Source organism: Geotrypetes seraphini, chromosome 11 (assembly GCF_902459505.1).
Source record: "Geotrypetes seraphini chromosome 11, aGeoSer1.1, whole genome shotgun sequence".
NCBI classification, from domain to species: domain Eukaryota; kingdom Metazoa; phylum Chordata; class Amphibia; order Gymnophiona; family Dermophiidae; genus Geotrypetes; species Geotrypetes seraphini.
Window position 1 is genome coordinate 73,379,645 of NC_047094.1, and position 22,418 is coordinate 73,402,062.

The following is a 22,418-nucleotide window of genomic DNA, read 5'->3' on the forward strand; positions in this document are numbered from 1 at the left end:
CTTAAGTATGCATGTGTGTTAGTGCATGCATGTTTGTATGCATTCTTACTTATCTACATGTATGAGCTTGAATGCTTGCATGTGTGATTCTGTACAAGAACGGCTGCGTGAATATGCACATATGTGTATTTGTATCTGTACTGTTTCTCTGTCTATTTGTTATAAGGAAATGAGGGGAGAAGACTGTTTTAAAGATGCAATTCCATAATTGGTATGTTACTGTGAATCAGTGTTTGTTGGCTGCAACTCTTGGAACTGCTTTTCACCATTTGGGGGATGATTTCATTTCTCTTCCATCTCCTACCACATGCAGAAAGTGAGGCTACTGATCTGTAGGTTAGTAGGACACATATTATTACGAATGGATGATGTCATCTATGGCACTCAAGTGAGTAGAACATCCCTGCAATAGCTCTAGAATCCTTTTGAAGACTGTACCATGCATGCACATACCTTCTCACCTACCACTGCCAGGTAGGATCAGACAGTCTATCATAACAGCTAATAGAATGCAACTTCTAAGGGAAATGTATGGGAGTAGAACGGGTACAAGTGGATTGATTTTTCACTCTGTCAAAAATGACAAAGACTAGGGGACACTCGATGAAATTACAGGGAAATACTTTTAAAACTAATAGGAGGAATTTTTTTTTTCACTTAGAGAATAGTTAAGCTGTGGAATACATTGCTAGAGTTTGTGGTAAGAGCGGATAGCTTAGCTGGTTTTAAGAAAGGTTTCCTGAAGGAAAAGTCCATTGTCTTGTTATTAAGAAAGACATAGGGGAAGCCACTGCTTGCCCTGGATCAGTAGCATGGAATTTTGCTACTCCTTGGGTTTTGGCCAGGTACTAATGACCTGGATTGGCCACAGTGAGAACAGGCTAGTGGGCTTGATGGACCATTGGTCTGACCCAGTAAGGCTATTCTTATGTTCTTATGTACTTGGAGAAGACCTGCAACAAGTCAAAAACATCACTTTCTCTGAGGACAAGCAGGACATCATTTCACACATATAGTAATCTCTAGCTACCAGGCTGTCTGAAACAAAGAAAAAGAGAAATAAATAAGGCCTGCAACAGGCAAAAGCCTAGAACATTTTGTTTTATTTTTTGGGGATCAACATGAAACAAAACAAAAGGGCTTAGGGGGGCGAGATGGAAGGTGTAGTTGGCTTCTAGACTCCAACTTACCACACTATTGCATTAGGCGTCTTGATCTAACCAGTAGCGAGATATAAATTAATGGACTGATGACCATATTGCAGCTCTGCAAATCTCCTCTAAGGAAATTGATCTCAAAAGGGTTAACAATGCAGGCATGATTCTGTCATTATAAGCTATGACATGATACTCCAGAGCCAGACTGGCCTGTATGTAAGAAAAGGAGATGTAGTCCACTAGCCAATTTTATAAAGTATGTTTACTAATGGCTGTCCCGAAAGTAGGAGTAAGGAAGAAAAAGGGAATTACAGGCCAGTAAGTCTGACTTCTATGGTAAGAAAATTAATGGAAACACTTTTAAAAGAGATTAGGTGAAGTTTCTGGAATCCTGTGGATTACAGGACCGGAGGCAACATGGATTCACTAGAGGTAGGTCTTGTCAAACAAATCTAATCAATTTCTTTAACTGGGTGACCAGAGAATTGGATCGAGGGAGTGCACTAGATGTGGTGTATTTAGATTTTAGCAAACTCTTTGACAGTGTTCCACATAGACATCCCAAAGTGACGGGTTGGGTCAAGTACTGGTTGAGTGGAAGATGACAGAGAATGGTGGTCAATGGAGTTTGCTCTGGGGAAAGGGATGTTACCAGTGGTGTGCCTCAAGGTTCTGTTCTTGGGCCTGTTCTTTTTAACATTTTTTACAAGTGACATTGCTGAAGGGCTGTCAGGTTAAGATTTGCCTCTTTGCAGATGATACCAAAATCTGCAATAGAGTAGACACCACAGATGGCGTGAATAACATGAAGGAAGACCTAGCGAAGCTTGAAAGAATGGTCTGAAATTTGGCAGCTAAAATTTAATGCTAAGAAATGCAAGGTCATGAATTTGGGCTGCAGAAACCCAAGGGAATGGTACAGTTTAGGGGGTGAAGAACTTATGTGTGTGACAGAAGAGCGGGACTTGGGTGTGATTGAATGTGATGATCTTAAGATGGCCAAACAGGTTGAAAAGGTGATGGCGAAAGCTAGAAGGATGCTAGGGTGCACAGGAAGAGGTATGGCCAGTAGGAAAAAGGAGGTATTGATGCCCCTGTATAAGACTTTGGTGAGATCTCATCTAATATAATAAAGCCCTAAGCGCATGCGCACTCTCACCTGCGTGCGTCCGTTTTCTGTGCGCTGTAGGGCACCACAGATAGGAGTGCGCATGCGCGAGAATCCCCCCCAAGGTGATGTAGGCCGCAGCGGTGGCTGTCGGCAGCTGAAGGCCACAGCGGCGGCTGTCAGTAGCTGCGGAGTCCTTTGCCGCCCCCCCTTCCCTTTCTTTGGTCCCGACTACGAACCTGGTGATTCCAGCAGCGTGTGCAGCAGTCTTCACACGCTATTTCGGGCCCTTCTACTGCCCTGATTTGCTCTGCCGCGTCTATGATGATGTCATCAGGGACGTGCCAGAGTAAATCAGGGCAGTAGAAGGGTCTGAAGCAGTGTGTGAAGACTGCTGCACATGCTGCTGGAATCACCAGGTTCGTAGTCAGGACCGCGGGAAGGGGGGGTGGCAATGTCAGTCTTGAAACTGTACGAAGGCCAAAAGCATAGCTTGGATGAAAAGTAAGCTTCTGGTTATCAGGGCTACAGAAAGTTTGATAAGAAACTATCTTAGAATTTATTACCAAATCAGTTACTATTGAACACTTTTTTCCACCATTGTTTTTTGGAATTTATTTTTGTTGTTGTGCAAAGATCAGCAGTGAATTTTGCCATTAATAGTGAATAACTCACTCAGCAAAAACATATTTTGCTGCTCATTAATTTTTTTTTTTTTTTTGCTCACAGTTCAGTGCAGGCAGCATTCTAATTTTGAAACTGACTCAAGATGAATGGATTGTGGTCCCATTTTGTTTTAGTAGATAGGGGGAGTGTGCAGAAATTTAGGTGGATATCTTTTGGTGACTTTTTGGGAATTAATTCACTGTTTCCCTATGGCTGCATGGGGAGCAGGCAAGGGGTGGTGGTGGACAGCCGAGGAAAAAGAAAGACAGAAATACAGAAACAGGCTAAGGAGAGAGAGAGAAAGAAATAAAGACAGACACACACACATGTATTCCAGCACCCGTTAATGTAACGGGCTATAAGACTAGTTTAGAATATTGTATACAATTCTGGAGAGCGCACCTTCAAAAAGATATAAAAAGGATGGAGTCAGTTCAGAAAAAAGGCTACTAAAATAGTGCATAGTCTTCATCATAAGGCATATGGGGACAGACTTAAATATCTCAATATGTATACTTTGGAGGAAAGGTGGGAGAGGTAGAATGTCATAAAAGATGGATCTGACACTAGCGTTTGAAGTGAGATACTTGAGAATAATGCCTCCTGGAACGGCACCTAGTTGAAGAAATGGTTGATGTAGAATGTTTATGCTTGGCTGAACATACAGGAGAGAGATGCTTAGATTTAGAAACATGTTTCCCAGCTTTTGAGGATGAAGGAGATGAATGCCTGGAAAGACTAGACTTGTGACCCGAAGCACGATGGTGCTTCTGCTGACTCTCTGAAGAAGCAGAACGATGCCTAGAAGAGCGATGCTTCGGAGAAGGGAACTGATGCTTTGATGCTCGACGCTTTGCAGAAGATGACCAATGCTTTGATGCTCGACGCTTTGCAGAAAATGACCAATGCTTTGATGGCCGATGCTTTGAAGAAGATGAAGAGTGATGCTTCAGTGAAAGTGAAGAATAACGCTTCTGTGGGGAGCGGCGCTTCAAGGAGCAACGCTTTGGTGAAGCAGATCGATGCCTCGAAGACTAGTGCTGAGAAGCATGGCTGGATGATGAGGATCAATGTCGTCGAGGTGGTACTGATGGGGCAACCTTGGTACTTTCTAAAAGTCAAAGAATACAAAAAACTGATCATCGATAAGCGCAGTAAATACTACTCCCAACTAATAAACTCCCCTTCTCTAAACAGTAAAGCACTTTTTAGACTAGTTAACTCTCTACTCGATATAGACTCTCACAAACGCCCCATCTCCGTCCTCCCGCCCTCCGCTACCACTCTAGCCGACCACTTCGCCAACAAAATCCAAACTCTTAAACTGTCTCTTATAACTCCCAGCCCCGAACCTCCACCCAACCTACCTACAACAGATACTGAAGGTTCAAGAGCCGACATGACCTGGACCTCCTTTGAAAATCCTGACTGGAATCTATTCCTCAAACTTTATTCTAAATACGCCAACTCCAACTGCCTATTAGACACCTGTCCTCCCACCATCATGAAATCCGCCCCCCCCTCATTCAAAGCAGAACTATTCAACTGGGTATCTCTATGCCTATCCACTGGACACTTCCCGACTGAACTTGGCCACATCCTCATCTCCCCTATCCCTAAACACCCCAAGGAACCAATCTCTTCCATCACCAACTACAGACCCATCGCCAACATACCACTCTTCCAAAAACTCATGGAAGGCCTTGTCAACAACGACCTCACGAAATACCTTGACAAGTACAACATTCTTCACGACTCCCAGTCCGGTTTCAGACAAAACCATAGCACAGAAACAATCTTAACTGCCCTGACAAGTTACCTCCTCCACCTGTTCTCACTGGGCAAAAGCGCCCTGATACTCCAATTCGATCTGAGCAGCGCCTTCGACCTAGTCGACCACGACATTATGCTCTGGTGCCTTGACTCTATCGGCATCTCTGGCCAAGTAATAAACTGGTTCACAGGTTTCCTAACTAACCGTACCTACCAGGTCCATAGTAATGGAGCCTTCTCCCACCACTGGCGTAACCCTTGTGGAGTCCCACAAGGCTCTCCTCTTTCCCCCTCCCTATTCAATATTTACCTGTCCCCTCTGGCACGATCCCTAGCCGACTCAAACCTAAAATCGTTCATATATGCAGACGACATCACCATCATTATTCCCATCACCTCACTCACTCTAGAAACGGAACAACTCATCTCTTCTATCCTCACCAAGTTAGAAATATGGACCTCCAAATTCAAATTAAAACTGAACCCTGAAAAAACCAAAATTTTCCTAGCGAGTCCAAACCATAAATTAACAAACACCTCCCTCAAACTGAATGGACTAGATTACCCTATCCTACCCACCATAAAAATCCTTGGAGTCATCCTGGACCGCACTCTAACCTTCGATGACCATACCAGTGCCCAGGTGAAAAAATGTTTCTGCACCCTCTGGAAACTGCGCACCATCAAACGTTACTTCGACCACCAAGCCTTCCGACTACTCGTTCAATCTCTGGTGCTAAGCATATTAGACTACTGCAACATTATTTACCTCGGAACCTATAAAAACACCATCAAACGTCTAAGAATAGTCCAAAATGCAGCCGTCCGCCTCATTTACGATCTCAAAAAATATGACCATGTCAGCCCCTACTACACCAAACTCCACTGGCTCCCAGTTGAGGCAAGGATCATCTTTAAGTTCGCCTGCCTTTGTTTCAAAACCCTAACTGGCTCCTCCCCAATCTACCTGTCTGAGCATCTTGAAATAGCAGGCCCCTCTCGCACACGAAACACTCATTTATTCACCTTTCCCTCCCTAAAAGGCTGCCTCTATAAGAGATTCATTGATAGAACCCTAGCATTCCAAGCGGGCAAATGGAACAATTGCCTAACTGACCTCATCTCCAACTCCCCGCCTTATCACCTGTTCAGGAAGTCACTAAAAACCTTCCTCTTCGACAAATTCCGCTAACTCTGCCTTCCCTCCTTCCCTGCTCCCTCCCTACCTCGATATGACCCTCTTACCCAATCTCAGTTTTGATCTAAAGGCCCCTCAGGCCTCCATAGCATATGCCTTTTCACGGCCTTATATTCAACAACGTTGTAAATGTAACACCGTTATAATTTGTAACATCGCTGTAAATGTACAGCCTCTTCTTAGCACATGCCTTTTCACTGCCATATATGCAACATCGCTGTAATTGTAAAAACACTGTAATATGTAACTTCACTGTAAATGTATGTAACTTCGCTGTTAATTTTCACTGCCATTTATGTAACATCGCTGTAAATGTAACAACGCTGTAAATGTAACTTCGCTGTAAATGTACAGTCTCTTCTATTGTTAACCGCATAGAACTTCCATGGTATTGCGGTATACAAGAATAAAGTTATTATTATTATTATTACTTTCAGTTGGCATGGAGCGATGCTCAGGCTCGACTGGTACCAGAGGAGCTGACATGGGAGTGAGAATGGAAAACATGCTGCCAAACTCTAAATTAAAGAGAGCATCGAGTTTCTCTTTAAAGGCCTGCACTGATACCTGAGGGGCTGATGCTGGTATCACTGGTGCTGCAGCTCGCTCTGTTGAGGAAGACATCGAGGAACATGCTCCTGTAGAGTTGGAGGTGAGCCGCATCAGAGGTCTTTCTTTGGTTAGTATAAATGGACTCTATACCTATATGGCCAGATCCCTGTTTGAGAAGCTGGTGGCTTCTTGGCTGGCTTACCTGACTGAGACAGCGACACTGACTTGGACACCAGTACCTCTGGCGATGAAGAAGCTTTGGATGTTGATGGTTTTACCGGTGTGGGAGGAACTGAGTCAGCATCCATGACACCAAAGATTGGCTTCTGTTGGATGAGACAATTTTTGATGGATTTTTTTTGTAGCATGGCACAGCGTGAACAAGATTCTACACAGTGGTCTGGGCCCAAACACTGGATACACCACTTGTGAGGATCCATGAATAAAATCATGTGCTGACAATTGCTACACTTCTTGAAGCCAGTTAACGGGCAGGACATGGATGGAAACACTGCCTCAGCTAAATCAAAGTCTGAAAGCTGAGGCGGAGTACAAGGCCCCGCTGTTGAGAACTGCTGAAAAAAGTAAAGAACAAAGAAATTCTTTTTTTTTACTTTAATAAAAGATGAAATATGAAGAAAAAATCCTGTGGCGCAAAGGCACTGAAAAAGTACGCAGAACACTGAAAAGGGACTTCATGGCTTTGCGGAAAAACTAGAACTGAGGAGACATGTGCCCTACATCGAGCGGAAAGGCACTTGTACATGCGCGGTTAGTTGCAAACTTTCTACAGTTCTTCAAGCAAAATACTCTGTGGATGACATCATCCATACATGAGAATATGCTGCTTGCTTGTCCTGGGATAACCCTTTGCACTGAGTCATCTTACCATGAAATTCAGGACAGGTTGTAAAACCCACTTATTCTCCTTTACCTTCAGTGGGCTGTAGATTGGTCCTCGGCTTAAGTGGGACAAGATAGTTATGCCTATCCTCTCTCACCTTTCTCTCTTTCTAAGCTGTAGGCTGTCTTATTATGTTTATGGAGTACCATATATCTTTCCTATTTTTGATTGTAAACTGCTTTGCTGTTTTGCTATGAAAGGAAAGCTCACTAATAAATATAATATAGATAGATATGGACATACAGAGGGATTGGAAATAGTTCCATGAGCCCTGCTTTACAGGCATTCCTCAGTTATTCAGGATCTTAAAAATTTTTCCCCTCCACAGTGGCATAGTGAGGGTGAGACGCCCCTCCTCCGCCCTCTTCTCCGTCACCACCTCCAAACGCTCCTTCCCTGCCCCCTCCTGCTGCACACGTGCCATTACCCTTCCCCTGTATCTCTGTAACATTCCTGGTGTGAACAGCAATCCCCAAGCTGCTGTCTCGTCAGTGTCGGCTCGTCCTCTGTGCGGGTCCAGGAAGTGATATCAGAGGAAGAGCCGATGCAGGTGCAACAGCAGCTTGGGGATTGTTGCTCATGTCAGGAATGTCAGAGAGACATGGGGGAAGGGAAGTGCGGAGAGGATAGGTGTCTGTGTCCTCACCAAGACATTGCCAGGGGCATTATGGCCCCTCCCCCACCCCACATACTACATCACTGCCCTTCCAACTGGTCTACCATGCTTCCCTGCTCATAAACTATGGGGCTCATAATCGAAAGAGAAAAACATCCAAAAACCGGCCTAAGTTGGCACTTGGATGAACATTTCTCAAAAATGCCCAAGCGCCGATAATAAAACCGGGTTTTGGACTTATTTCTAAACGACCTAGGCCTTCATAGTGCCACTCAACGTCCAAAGCTAAATGGGGCGTTTCGGGAGGCGTGTCGAGGGCGGGACGTGGGCTGGCTCAGACTTAGTCGTACAGCATGTATAACCGAAAGTTTAACAACAGAGCCTAGACGGAACTTGGACGTTGTGACTTAGACCATGTAAAACATGGTCTTAGTCACAAAATCCCATCTAAACTCACCAGATAAGCACTGAAAACACATAACACAGACCCCCACACACTACCCCAGTGATCACCGACCCCCCCCCTAAAACTTTTATTCACAACTTTAAATTTCAGCCTCCAGACCATCATCACCTGGCCGCCTGGCATAGGAAAGCCTAGTCGTCCAGCACAGAGGCAGCTTAAGTCGTCTTGGGGGTGGGTTAGGGCCCCATAGAGAGGAGGACCCATGCTCATAAGCCCCTGTAATCACTGCATTGATAATGAAACATGTGCACTGCCCTATACACCCCCCAAACCCTTTTTTACTGGCATATAAGTGGCTCCTGCAGCCATAAGGGCTATTGGGGTGGTAGATAAGTGGGTCTAGGGGATTCTGAAGGTGGTTTGGGGGGGGCTCACCGTCACCTATAAGGGAGCTGTAGTGAGGAGAAGCCATGGCACCCTTTTTGTAAAGTTCACAGCAGTTCCCTGTAAGGTACCCTACTATTTAGGTGGCATGTCTGGGTGTGCAGTCCATCACTTTGCAGACCCCTCCCATGTTCTAGGCGTTTTGGACTTGGACGGAAATGTGGTATAAAGATAGACAATCAGATCGACAGGACGTATAATTAGACGATTTTCGAAAGTAAAAAAAAGTTTCTTTCGAAAAAGCACAGATACTTACCGTAACAGGTATTATCCAGGGACAGCAGGCAGATATTCTTAACGTATGGGTGACGTCACCGACGGAGCCCCGGTACGGACATTTCTTAAGTAGAAAGTTCTAGTTGTCCGCACCGCGCATGCGCGAGTGCCTTCCCGCCCGACGGAGGAGTGCGTGGTCTCCAGTTAAGATAAGCCAGCTAAGAAGCCAACCCGGGGAGGAGGGTGGGACGTAAGAATATCTGCCTGCTGTCCCTGGATAACACCTGTTACGGTAAGTAACTGTGCTTTATCCCAGGACAAGCAGGCAGCATATTCTTAACGTATGGGTGACCTCCAAGCTAACAGAGAGGGAGGGGGGATGGTTGGCCATTAGGAAAATAAATTTTGTAACACAGATTGACCGAAGTGTCCATCCCGTCTGGAGAAGGTATCCAGACAGTAGTGAGTGGTGAATGTGTGAACTGAAGACCAAGTGGCCGCCTTGCAGATTTCCTCTATAGGCGTGGAACGGAGGAAAGCCACAGAAGCAGCCATAGCTCTGACCCTGTGGGCCGTGACAGCACCTTCCAGTGAGAGGCCGGCCCGAGCATAGCAGAACGCAATACAGGCAGCAAGCCAATTGGACAGCGTTCGTTTAGAGACAGGACGACCCAGACGGTTAGGATCGAAGGTCAGAAAAAGCTGAGGAGAGGAGCGGTGAGCCCTAGTACGGTCAAGGTAGTATGCAAGGGCACGCTTACAATCCAGCGTGTGTAACGCCTGTTCCCCAGGATGAGAATGGGGTTTTGGGAAGAAGACAGGCAGCACAATGGACTGGTTGAGGTGAAAGGCCGAAACCACCTTGGGGAGGAATTTAGGATGGGTACGCAGAACCACCTTGTCATGGTGAAAAACAGTGAACGGTGGATCGGCGACCAGTGCATGCAGCTCACTGACCCTCCTGGCAGAGGTGATGGCAATGAGGAAAAGCACCTTCCAAGTGAGAAGCTTGAGCGAGGTAGTAGCAAGAGGCTCAAAAGGAGGTTTCATGAGGGTTGATAGAACCACATTCAGGTCCCAGACGACAGGAGGAGGCTGTAGAGGTGGTTTGATATTGAAGAGGCCTCTCATGAACCGGGAAACCAGAGGATGAGCCGTAAGAGGTTTTCCGAGGATAGGCTCATGAAAGGCAGTGATGGCACTGAGGTGGACTCTGATTGAGGTAGACTTGAGGCCAGCATTGGACAGAGAGAGCAAATAGTCCAGTACGGTTTCCACCGCCAATGAGGTGGGATTGTGATGATGCAGGAGGCACCAAGAAGAGAACCGGGTCCACTTCTGATGGTAACATTGGAGTGTGGCGGGTTTCCTGGAGGCCTCCAAAATGCGACGGACAGGCTGGGACAGATTCTCCGGAGAGGTCAGGCCGAGAGAAACCAAGCCGTCAGGTGGAGTGAAGACAGTTTGGGATGCAGTAGAGACTGATGCCGCTACGTAAGTAGAGTAGGAAACACAGGAAGAGGAATGGGCTCCCTGGAGCTGAGCTGAAGCAGGAGGGAGAACCAGTGCTGTCGGGGCCACCGGGGAGCGATGAGAATCATGGTGGCCCTGTCCTTGCGGAGTTTCAACAAGGTCCGCAACATTAGAGGCAGTGGAGGAAAGGCATAGAGGAACCGATCCGTCCAGTCGAGCAGGAATGCATCTGGGGCCAGACGATGCGGAGAGAAGAGTCTGGAACAGAACTGGGGCAGCTGATGGTTGTGAGGAGCTGCAAAGAGGTCGACCTGCGGGGTGCCCCAGCGAGCAAATATGGAGTGGAGTGTGGGAGGGTCCAGGGTCCACTCGTGAGGTTGAAGGATGCGGCTGAGATGGTCGGCCAGGGAGTTCTGTTCGCCCTGGATATAGACAGCCTTGAGGTAAAGATTGTGGGCCGTGGCCCAGGTCCAGATACGGAGGGCCTCCTGACAAAGGAGGCGAGATCCGGTGCCGCCTTGCTTGTTTATGTAGTACATGGCGACTTGGTTGTCCGTGCACAGGAGAAGAACCTGAGGGTAGAGAAGGTGCTGGAAGGCCTTGAGAGCATAAAACATGGCTCTGAGCTCCAGGAAATTGATGTGATGTTGACGCTCCTGAGGGGTCCAGAGTCCCTGGGTGCGTAGATCCCCTATGTGAGCTCCCCATGCATAGGGGGAGGCATCTGTGGTGATGATCATGGAATGAGGGGGTAAATGAAAAAGGAGACCCCTGGAAAGATTTGAGGAGTTCAACCACCATTGAAGAGATTGCTGAAGAGACGATGTCACAGAGATGGGATGAGAAAGAAGATCCGTGGTCTGTGACCATTGGTTGGCAAGGGTCCATTGAGGTATCCTGAGGTGGAGTCGCGCCAGAGGAATCACATGGACTGTCGAGGCCATGTGGCCCAGAAGGACCATCATCTGTCGAGCAGGAATGGAAGGATGAAGAAGCACCTGCCGACAGAGGTGGAGCAGGGTCCGGTGCCGGTCGGAAGGAAGGAACGCCCTCATCAGATTGGTATCGAGAACTGCTCCAATGAACTGAAGGCGCTGCGTGGGAAGCAGATGTGACTTGGGGTAATTGATCTCGAACCCCAAGAGATGGAGGAAAGAGATGGTTTGATGAGTGGCTTGCAGCACAAGCGGAGATGTAGTTGCTTTCACCAACCAATCGTCCAAGTAGGGGAACACCTGTAGGTTGTGGGACCTGAGAAAGGCCGCTACCACAATCAGGCACTTGGTGAACACCCTGGGAGATGATGCGAGACCAAAGGGCAGTACTTTGTACTGATAGTGGTGATTCTGTATCTGGAATCGGAGGTAGCGACGTGAAGCCTGATGGATTGGAATGTGAGTGTAGGCCTCCTTGAGGTCCAGGGAACATAGCCAGTCGTGTTGAGATAGAAGAGGATAAAGCGTGGCAAGGGAGAGCATTCTGAACTTTTCCTTGACCAAACACTTGTTGAAGTTCCTGAGGTCGAGGATGGGACGAAGGTCTCCCGTTTTCTTGGGTACCAGGAAGTAGCGGGAGTAAAATCCCTGACCTCTTTGGTCTGGTGGAACTTCTTCGATGGCATTGAGGAGGAGAAGGGATTGGACCTCCCTGAGGAGGAGTGGAGTTTGGGAGGAGTGAGAAGCAGACTCTACGGGAGGATGGTCTAATGGAAGAGTCTGGAACCTTAGTGAGTATCCGTGACGGATGATGTTGAGAACCCACAGGTCTGATGTGATGGCCTCCCAGCGTTGGAGAAAGATGGTGAGGCGGCCTCCGATAGGTTGAGGAAGAGGCATCGAAGGTTGGAGACTGGCTATGCCCTGGAGAAAGGAGTCAAAAGGGCTGAGGAGGTTTCGTCTGAGGGAGAGGCTTGGTCGCCTGGTGAGCTTGAGAGCGAGCCTGAGTGTGCTGTTGTTGGCGAGGACGGCGAGATTGCTGCTGAGGAGGATTAAGCGGTCTGGCAGAGAATCGACGTTGATAAGAGGACTGAGGCCTGTAAGGTCGTGCAGGTGGAGTCTTCTTTTTAGGCTTAATGAGGGTGTCCCATCTGGTCTCATGAGCCGAAAGCTTTTGTGTTGTGGAGTCTAAAGACTCTCCAAAAAGTTCATCACCAAGGCAGGGCGCGTTGGCGAGGTGGTCTTGGTGGTTCACATCAAGATCAGACACCCTCAGCCAGGCTAGGCGTCGCATGGCCACAGCCAGTGCGGAGGCTCGGGAAGTGAGCTCGAAGGAATCATAAATCGAGCGCACCATGAATTTTCTGAGCTGAAGGAGGTTGGAAATCTGTTGTTGGAAGAGCGGGACCTTACGCTCAGGGACATATTTTTGCAGGGCAGAAAGTTGTTGGACCAGGTGTTTCATATAAAAGGAAAAATGAAAGGTGTAGTTGTTGGCCCTGTTAGCCAGCATGGCATTCTGGTACAGGCGCTTTCCAAATTTGTCCATTGTCTTCCCCTCTCTGCCAGGAGGGGTGGAGGCATAAACACTGGAGCCCTGGGATTTTTTGAGAGTGGACTCTACGAGGAGGCTCTCATGGGGCAATTGAGGTTTATCAAAGCCCGGAATAGGGATGACCCGGTATAAATTGTCCAGTTTTCTGGGGGCACCCGGAACAGTAAGGGGGTTTTCCAAATTTTTATAAAACGTTTCCCGTAGAATATCATGTACGGGAAGTTTGAGAAATTCCTTGGGAGGTTGGTCGAAGTCCAAGGCATCTAAAAAAGCCTGGGACTTTTTAGAGTCGGACTCTAGTGGGATTGAGAGAGCCGATGACATCTCCCGAAGGAATTTCGTGAAGGAGGATTGTTCAGGCTTGGAGGTGGTATCAGCCATGGAGGGTTCCTCATCTGTAGAAGAGGCATCCTCCTCGGTACCGAGTGGGGATTGCTCCCATAAATCTGGGTCCCTGATGGCAGGCTCAGTATGGCGGGTTTTAGAAAGGGACTTGCCAGAGCGCATGGATACGGTACCGGGAGATGAAGACCGGCGTCGATCCCTGTCCCGGGAGGAATGGTGTCGATCACGGTCCCGGGGGGACCGGAGTCGATCCCGGGACCGGGAGGGGTCCTCCGCAGTGCAAGTCTGAAGTTCAGGCTGGGCAGATAAGACCGGCATGGAGGTGTTCATCGGTACCGAGGGGGTGGACACCGGTGGGATGGTGCGAGGCTCGGGCCGGTCTGGTACCGGAAGGAGCGGTGCCAGTAGGGTCGGAAGGAGTTGTTGGAGTTGCTGCTGTAGCTGCTCCTGTAGTTTGTCCTGGAGGATGGCCGAGATGCGGTCTTCCAATGGGGGCACCGGTACCGTTTTAGTTTTCTTTGGTACCATAGGTGCTGCTCGACGCTCCGGCGATGAGGAGGCCGATGACGAGGCGCTCACCGAGATCGGAGCGGAGCGTTTACGGGATCGGCGGGACATCGGAAGGACCGGAGTCGCCGCTGTAACTGGAGGGCGCTCTAGGGAAGTGGAAGGCTTCTTAGCCGGCTTACCTGGCGCTATCGACCCCGAAGAAGGATCAGGCGGTGTCGATGTGGTCGGTGCCGATTTAGGCGGTGCCGTCGACGTCGGGGCCTGATCCATGGCAGAACCGGTGCCGAAGAGGATATTCTGCTGGATTTGCCGGTTCTTAAGAGTGCGTTTCTTGAGAGTAGCACAGCGGGTGCAGGTGTCAGCCCGATGCTCTGGACCCAAACACTGAAGGCACCAATTGTGTGGGTCAGTTAGAGAGATCGGGCGTGCACACCGCTGGCACTTCTTGAAGCCCGGTTGGGGGGGCATGAAGGGAAACACGGCCTCCGCGAAATCAAACCCGGAGGCTTGTATGATTACAACAGGCCCCGCCGGGGCCGGTTGGAAAAACAAAGGAAAAAACACGAGGTTGTTGTTTTTTTTTTTTTAGAGAAATTAAAGTCGAAAGAAAATTAGAAAAAAAGGATCAAAAGGGATCAAAAAAGCGCGAGCGGGAAGGCAAAAAGAGAGTTTTCAACGGCCGTTGAAAGCACATGCGTCTTCTTCGCTCCGCGGAAACGAAGAAACTGGAGACCACGCACTTCTCCATCGGGCGGGAAGTCACTCGCGCATGCGCGGTGCGGACAACTAGAACTTTCTACTTAAGAAATGTCCGTACCGGGGCTCCGTCGGTGACGTCACCCATACGTTAAGAATATGCTGCCTGCTTGTCCTGGGATAATGTGTCTTAGGCTCTTTTTAACTTTGGACGACTTGCAAGATGGACGTAAATGGACTTAGACGTCCCTTTCAATTATGCCCCTCTATATGTTTAGGCATTCAGAGCACAATCTGTGCTATTCATTGGCTGACAGCGGCTCCCATAGCAATAGCATCTGCTTTTGGTCTTGAATTCACCATCTTCATAGTGTACCCAGGACTGACTGGTCTCAGTAGATACTTTCAAAGTTTCCTATTAGGTTTTAATATCCAGTGTCTCTGATATGGAGACACATACCTCATTTACCAGCAATGACTACAATCTGAGAAAAATACTATCAAATAATATAAAGAGATTATGTTCTTACCTTGATAACATCTTTTCCAGTAGGTAGATGACACATTCTAGACAACTGGGTTGTATCCCAATGGCTGTGTGCCATATGCAGAAGGAATCCATTTCAGATTTTTTCTGACTGGGAGCTATAGCACCACCTACAATTAGTATCGAAGCACTGAGAGCTCCCACAGACAACATGAAGTAGAGACATCAAAGGGAAAATTCCCAAACACAACTGTTCTGCTCAACACATAAACTCAAATTGAAACAGCTAACAAAGGCATCAAAGGAACTCAGGAAAGACCTCTGCATGCACGTGAACATATATATAGAATTCTTCAAAAATCCTGAAGGGCTGACTGGCATCCAAGAGCAACATGGAAACCTTTGCATAAATAGAATGAGACAGTAGGCAGGTGCAGGAAGGACAGGGCAGGAGTCTAGAATGTCTCACCTATCTACTGGAAAAGATATTATCAAGGTAAGAACATAAACTCTATTTCCAGTGCAATAGGTGAGACATTCTAGAGAAGTGTGACGTACAAAAGAGGTCCCAAAGAGCTACGGTGAGCTTACTGCACCGACCTTCAAGACCGAGGACCTGAAGGCAGAGTCCTGTTTCATCGCCACATCCAATAAAATTTAGCGAACGTGTGCAAAGTAGACCACGTTGCTTACCTGCAAATCTCCTCTGGAGAGACTGCTCTAGCTTTGGCCCTTGAAGAAGCCACACTTCTGGTAGGATGCATCTTTACAGATACAGGAGACTGTTTCCCGCAAAGAATATAGGTTGACTAAATGGCCTTTCGGATCCACCTGGAAATAGTTGTCATGGAAGTGGGAGTGTCCCGCTTGGAAGAATGAGTCAGCATAAACAGATGGTCAGAGAGACAAAACTTGTGATCTCTAGATAGTGAAGAACTCTGTGAACGTCCTATTTTCTCAAAATGTGATCCTGCATCATTGAGCCAGAATGCTGAAAAACAGGTAAATGCACCTCTTGATTAACATGGAAAGCTGAAACTACCTTCAGCAAAAAAAGAAGAAACCGTAGCCCAGTATCTGAGATCCTCAGGAAGGGCTCTCAACAAGAAAGAGCCTGGAGTTCTGAGACACGTCTCGCTGAAGTAATGACAACCAAAAAAACAGCCCAAGAGGGAAGCTTCTCTCAGAGGCTCAAATGGAACTTTGGTAAGACCAGACAGCACCAAGTTCAGATCCCAAGAAGGGAACAGTGATTTTATTTGTGGTCTAATGCGAAGAGCAGCCTTCAGAAATCTGGCAATGTCAGGGTGAGACGCATGCGAAGAAGAATGATCCCAGGCTCTGAAACAAGACAGCCCAGCAACTTGGACCTAAACGGACACTACAGTAAGGCCTATATCCAGGCCTGTTTGAAGGAAGGTAAGAAACACAGAAATTGGAGTGATATATGGCCTTCTCTTGGTCGCACCAATGTTGAAAGTCTTCCATGCCTTAACATATGCAGACACAGTAGTTGACTTCTTAGACTTGAGCAGAGTAGCAATGATTACCTCAGAATCTACCTGTGCGCACTAAGGCTGCATGCTCAATAGCCATACCATAAGAGCAAAGCGATTTGGATCCTTCAAGCAGACCGGACCTTGTGTAAGAATATTCGATGTACGCAGAACCACAAGCCATGACCCTGACACAGATGCATCAGATCTGTGTACCACAGTCTGTGAGGCCACAAGATTGACTCATCGTAAATGGGCTGCGATCTGCCAAATGACTTGGCCTATCATGAGCCAGGGAGGAAGACATACAGAAGGTCTCCCTGCTGTCATGGCTGAACTAGAGCATTGAGACCCTTGCTTTCTGGCTCAGCTCTTCAAGTGAAGAAGCAATCTGCCTTTTTGATTTGTGTTATGGCCATGAGGTCGAAGCGAGACTGACCCCAGTGCCACACAATGGCTCAGAATGCTGCCGAGGACAGCACGCACTCGCACAGATCCAGAGTCTGCCTGCTGAGAAAATCTCCTTGAACATTATTGATTCCCACCACGGGCACTGGTGGTGATGCTCTACCCAGTGAAAAAGCAGGTGGGCTTCCAGAGCCAGAGAAGCACTTTTTGTACCTCCTTGGCGATTGGCTGTTTCATTGTTGGAGAAGATCCCGATCACATGGCCCTCCAGAGTTTTCTGCAATCTCACCAGAGCCAAATGAATGGCCCTCAGCTCCAACCTGTTGATCGACCATTTCCTTTGAGAAGGGGTCCAACACCCCTGAATGGGACGATGATTGTAATGGGCTCCTCAGCCACGTAGGCTGGCATCATAGAAACATGATGGCAGATAAAAGTCAAATGGCCCATCTAGTCTGCCCATCCGCAGTAACTATTATTGCTTTCTCTCTCACAATGATTAAGAACATAAGAAGTTGCCTCCGCTGGGTCAGACCAGGGGTCCATCGTGCCCAGCAGTCCGCTCTTGTGGCGGCCCATCAGGTCCATGACCTGTAAGTGATCCTTTGTCTTAAACCTTTCAATCCCCATTATTCTTCTACCTGTACCCTTCCATAATCCTATCTCTACCTCTATCTATATCCCTCAATCCCCATATCCTTCAGGAACTTGTCCAATCCCTCTTTGAATCCCCTTAATGTACTCTGTCCTATCACATCCTCCGGAAGCGCATTCCAGATGTCTACCACCCTCTGAGTGAAGAAAAATTTCCTAGCATTGGTTCTAAACCTGTTCCCTTTCAATTTCTCTGAGTGCCCCCTTGTTCTTGTAGTTCCCAATAGGCTGAAGAATCTGTCCCTTTCCACCTTCTCTATGCCCTTCATGATCTTGTAAGTCTCTATCATTTCTCCTCTGAGTCTCCACTTCTCCAAGGTGAAGAGCCCCAGCCTTTCTAGCCTGTCTGCGTATGAAAGGTTTTCCATAACTTTTATCATTTTTGTCGCTTTTCTCTGAACCCTCTCAAGTATCTCCATGTCCTTCTTTAGGTACGGCGACCAATATTGGACACAGTATTCCAGATGTGGGCGCACCATCGCGCGATACAGCGGCATGATGACTTCCTTTGTTCTGGTTGTAATACTCTTCTTAATACCCAACATTCTGTTTGCTTTCTTTGAGGCTGCTGCGCATTGTGCTGTTGACTTAACTGTTGTGTCCACCAGCACACCCAAGTCCTTTTCAAGGTTACTTGCCTCTAGTACTAATCCCCCCATTTGGTAGCTGAACATTGGGTTCTTTTTCCCTATATGCCATGACCTTGCATTTCCCTACATTGAAGTTCATTTGCCATTTAATCACCCACTCCTCCAGTTTGTTCAGGTCACTTTGTAGGTCCTCACATTCTTCCACAGTTCTAATCCTGCTACAGAGTTTAGTGTCATCTGCAAATTTTATCACTTCACATTTCGTCCCTGTTTCTAGGTCGTTGATAAATATATTGAACAGCAGCGGTCCGAGTACCGACCCCTGCGGAACTCCGCTCGTGACCCTCCTCCAGTCCCAGTAGTGGCCCTTCACTCCAACCCTTTGCTTCCTGCCTGCCAACCAGTGTTTAACCCATCTGTGTACATCCCCTTCCACCCCGTGGTTCCACAGCTTCCTAATTAGCCGCTCATGGGGTACCTTGTTAAAGGCTTTTCGGAAGTCGAGATAAATGATGTCTATGGGTTCCTGACTCTCGGCAAATGAGGGGGCTCTTATCAGCCAGTCGTCCAAGTATGGGTGCACCTGCAAACTCATTTTTCTCAAATGAGCTGCAACAACTACCATCACCTTGGTGAAAGTCTGAGGAGCTGTTGCTAGACCAAACAGCCAAGCCAAGAATTGGTAATGACTTTCTAAGACATGAAAGTGCAGAAATTTGTAGTGAGCTGGAAAAATCGGGCAGAGGGAGCTGAATGGGAGGTGGAAGGCTGGGCATACCTGCAGCCGGAGAACCGCTGCCTGGAGCCCTGTGAAACCTTTGAGATGTGGCACTGGAATATGGATGGGAATGCCTGGAGCCACAAAAATTAGAGCGCTCAGAACTTCTAGAGCCTACTATCAGGCAGCGTCTTAAGGCTAAGGTCCACCATTGAATTCATGAGATCATCCAGGCCCTTGCCAAATAACAACTTCCCTTTAAAGGGAAGTCTAGCTAGAGTAGCTTTGGAGGTGGAATCACCAGCCCATTGTTGAATCCAGAGCATTCTGCAAGTAGAAATCAAATACGCTGAGACTTTACCCAGGACCCTCATACAGTTATATAAGATGTCAGCAACATAATCCTTTCCAGTAACAAGCAGCTGAGGAGGGGGCTCCACAGCCTCACTTTTAAGTGTGCATAGATGAGACAGATAAGCGCATGTGACCAAGGATGCTGCCAAAGCAGCCTTTGTGCCTAAAGCCACTGCTTCAAAGAGTCTCCTAAGGACCACATCCACACGTTGGTCCTGCATGTCCTTGAGCACCACACCACCCTCACTAGGAAGGGAAGTGAGCTTAGATACCTGCGCTACCAAAGAATCCGCCTTAGGCTGGCCAAGAAGCTGCTAGAACTCCTGCACCATAGGATAGAGATGAGACATAGCCCTTGCAATCCTAAGAGCACCCTCTGGAAAGTCCCACTGCTCTGAGATCAGAATGCTCATATCAGGATGCCAGGGAAAGGAGGAGGACTGTGAGCACATATTGCATAGCCATGAAGAAGAAGTGGACAGAGCTGGCTGAGTGACTAATTTCAACTCCCGCATAGAATTTGAAATCAGGTCTAGCAAAGCTGCAGACTTAAATAAAAGCAGAACTATGGGATCTAAAGTCTCTGAGGGATCTGACATACAGTCCAGGATCCCCTGGCGTGGGAAGCACAGTGCCTGATAACAAGGGGCCAAGCTGGTCATCATCATAAATATCCTCTAAGTCAAAGGCAGCCTACCCAGGAACAGCGGTGAACTGTGATGAGGCCACGCTCCCAGAAGCAGCGCTGGTAAAAGATAAGTCCAAGGCGGAGTGGGAATGCGCAGGCAAAGAACAGCTGCTCTGAAATGCCTGCCACAGATATTTCATGAAGTCTGTGAATGCCTCCGGACCTTGGGGCATAGTCACCCTTAGATGACTTCACTTTACGTTTCTTGGGATGTAGAAGGTCCAAGGGTTTTGGAAGTGCAGGGGCTTTTGAAAAAAAAAAAAAAAAATGATTGCTAAAAATCCAAGATGGCTGCCATCAAGAAATTCGCATCAAAATTGTGATATTTTTCACATAAAGAAAACTCCAAAAATAATGAATTTAGGATTTTTCAAGTAGGGGAACAAAGGGGGACATGCAGAAACCTAAAAAATTGCCAAATTCAGATCCCCCAAACCACCTCACAGGTTGTGATAGCCTTACTCACTGTTACCAGTGCTAGAAATGTGCTGCAGCCTGCCTCAGCTCTCTTACAGTAGCTAGTCTCAGAAATTCACTGCCTCATGATGTTAATGCCTCTTTTACAATGATCTTCTGGCTGCCAGACATGGTGTCTGATTGTATCTTCACCCTCGCAGATCAACGGACGTGCTCAGGAAAGGGCAGAAGTGAAAAACACAGCCAGCAGCCTACAAGACACCACTGAGTCTCCTAGGTATGCTTAACAGCCTGTGTGCGAACCTCAGTTCGGCAGTAGGAAGAAAAATCACGGGGAAGGCCCCGGGCTCCTAAAAAACCAATGTAGGCTAGCTAACAGGTATCCACTGGGATCGGCCTGTCAGTTGCAGCAGAACTTAAGAATCACTCCAAGCACAAATAAAGCCCATAAAGTGGATGAAAATACCAAATAAAATAAGAAAAAAGGTAGAGCAGAACAGAAACACTCCTTCAGGCACATATGCAGAAAGGAAAAACTGTAGCTCCCAGTGAAGTACAGTAGAGTCACAGAAAAAAAAAATCTGGAATCGATTCCTTCTGCATATGGCACACTGCCATTGAGATACAACCAACCTGTCTAGAATGTCTCACCTATTGAACTGGAAATTGTATTAGAGATATCTAAAAGAAGAATTTAAACAGTGACATACAGGATAATACATCTGTATTGCAGTTATCAGAATCGCAGCACTTGACTTGAAACATGAAGGAGAACGTTTCACCACTAAAACTCCTATATGGTACTTTGCAGTCAAAAGGGAATCGTGTGCATGATCTCACAAGGGCTGTTGTTACATTCTCTTCTATTAAATAAAACAGAAAAGATATCAAAAGTTATTTGCTGACAACATTTAAATAAAGAAGGGGCATACTGAACCAATTATGATTCTGGGTCAAGCATTTACTAAGACCAATATTATGGTTTGCCAGAATATTACCTAATTATGGTATAGCCAGTCATTACAGTAAGAGACATACCATGAATACCTATTTCTAGTGCTAAAAGCTAGCAAAGTCAGAGTATTGTCTAACAATGTTCAGCTATTCCCAGTCTAAGGCAGCAACCATAATTAAGGTACTGATACATACAATCAGCCATCCTGGATGAACAGAGGAGACCCATATTCAACAACAGTTTTTCATAAATATTTCTGATCTGAAGAAGGGTCACCTTAGAAAGCTAATCAAAAATGCACTTAGTCCAATAAAAAAGGTATCACCTTATTTCCTTTATGTTTTATTTTTATATTACCTTTAAAAATGAACTAACATGGCTACCACACCATTTTACTCTTATGTTAAAGTTTAGTAGGCTGATACACTTACTTATCTTGAATTCTAACATAACAGTTTCACATGTTGTTACAGTGGATTTACAGGTCTCATTCTCAGTGGATACACAGTTAGCACCATTCAAGCTCATGCACATGGTACATGTCAACGATGTTCCTAAGTTACAAAAATCAGGACTCAGTTGTTAACCTGGTAAGTGTGACAATGCTCCGCTATCCTTTTTTTAATCTTTTTATTGGAGCAACAAGAATGCACATCTCTGCGAAGATAACAAGAATGCACAATAAACATAGTAAGCAACAGCGTAAAAACACAAAAACCTTAGCAAACAGCAAAAGGCTCCTATAATGTTCTCATCTTCCAAAATAAATACATAATAACATAGTAAATGACAGTATGACTATTAAGCATACATGCATTCAGCAGCAACACCACTCTTTTTTTTAAGAACTGCTGGCAGTTTCATGTCTAGTTTTGGCCACCTTATTTGCAAAATGACAAAGTATGAATCCAGAAAAGGGGAGTGGTGTTGGGGTGTACTGAGTTGCAACATTCAAACGAGGTATGTACAAGTTACCTAAATTGCAATGGGTAATAGTTATTTACTGTATTGCACAGTTACTTACCATAACAGGTGTTATCCAGGGACAGCAGGCAAATTTTCTCACATGTAGGCAACATCATCCATGGAGCCCCAGT

General features: G+C 46.7%; 2 protein-coding genes across 5 annotated transcripts in view; both read right to left on the bottom strand.

Annotated features, from left to right (window-relative positions):
• Positions 1–22,418, bottom strand: part of LYPD3 (LY6/PLAUR domain containing 3) — a 124,803-nt gene that overhangs the window by 69,100 nt on the left and 33,285 nt on the right. The gene's annotated exons all lie outside the window — the stretch shown is intronic.
• Positions 1–22,418, bottom strand: part of LOC117368901 (phospholipase A2 inhibitor and Ly6/PLAUR domain-containing protein-like) — an 82,435-nt gene that overhangs the window by 11,280 nt on the left and 48,737 nt on the right. For all 4 annotated transcript variants that reach the window (XM_033962647.1, XM_033962646.1, XM_033962649.1 and 1 more), the window contains 2 exons: positions 21,753–21,875; positions 21,077–21,229 (listed from right to left, as the gene is read on the bottom strand). In XM_033962647.1, coding sequence (XP_033818538.1) covers positions 21,077–21,229; positions 21,753–21,875 — 276 coding nt within the window. The remainder of the gene's footprint in view (positions 1–21,076; positions 21,230–21,752; positions 21,876–22,418) is intronic.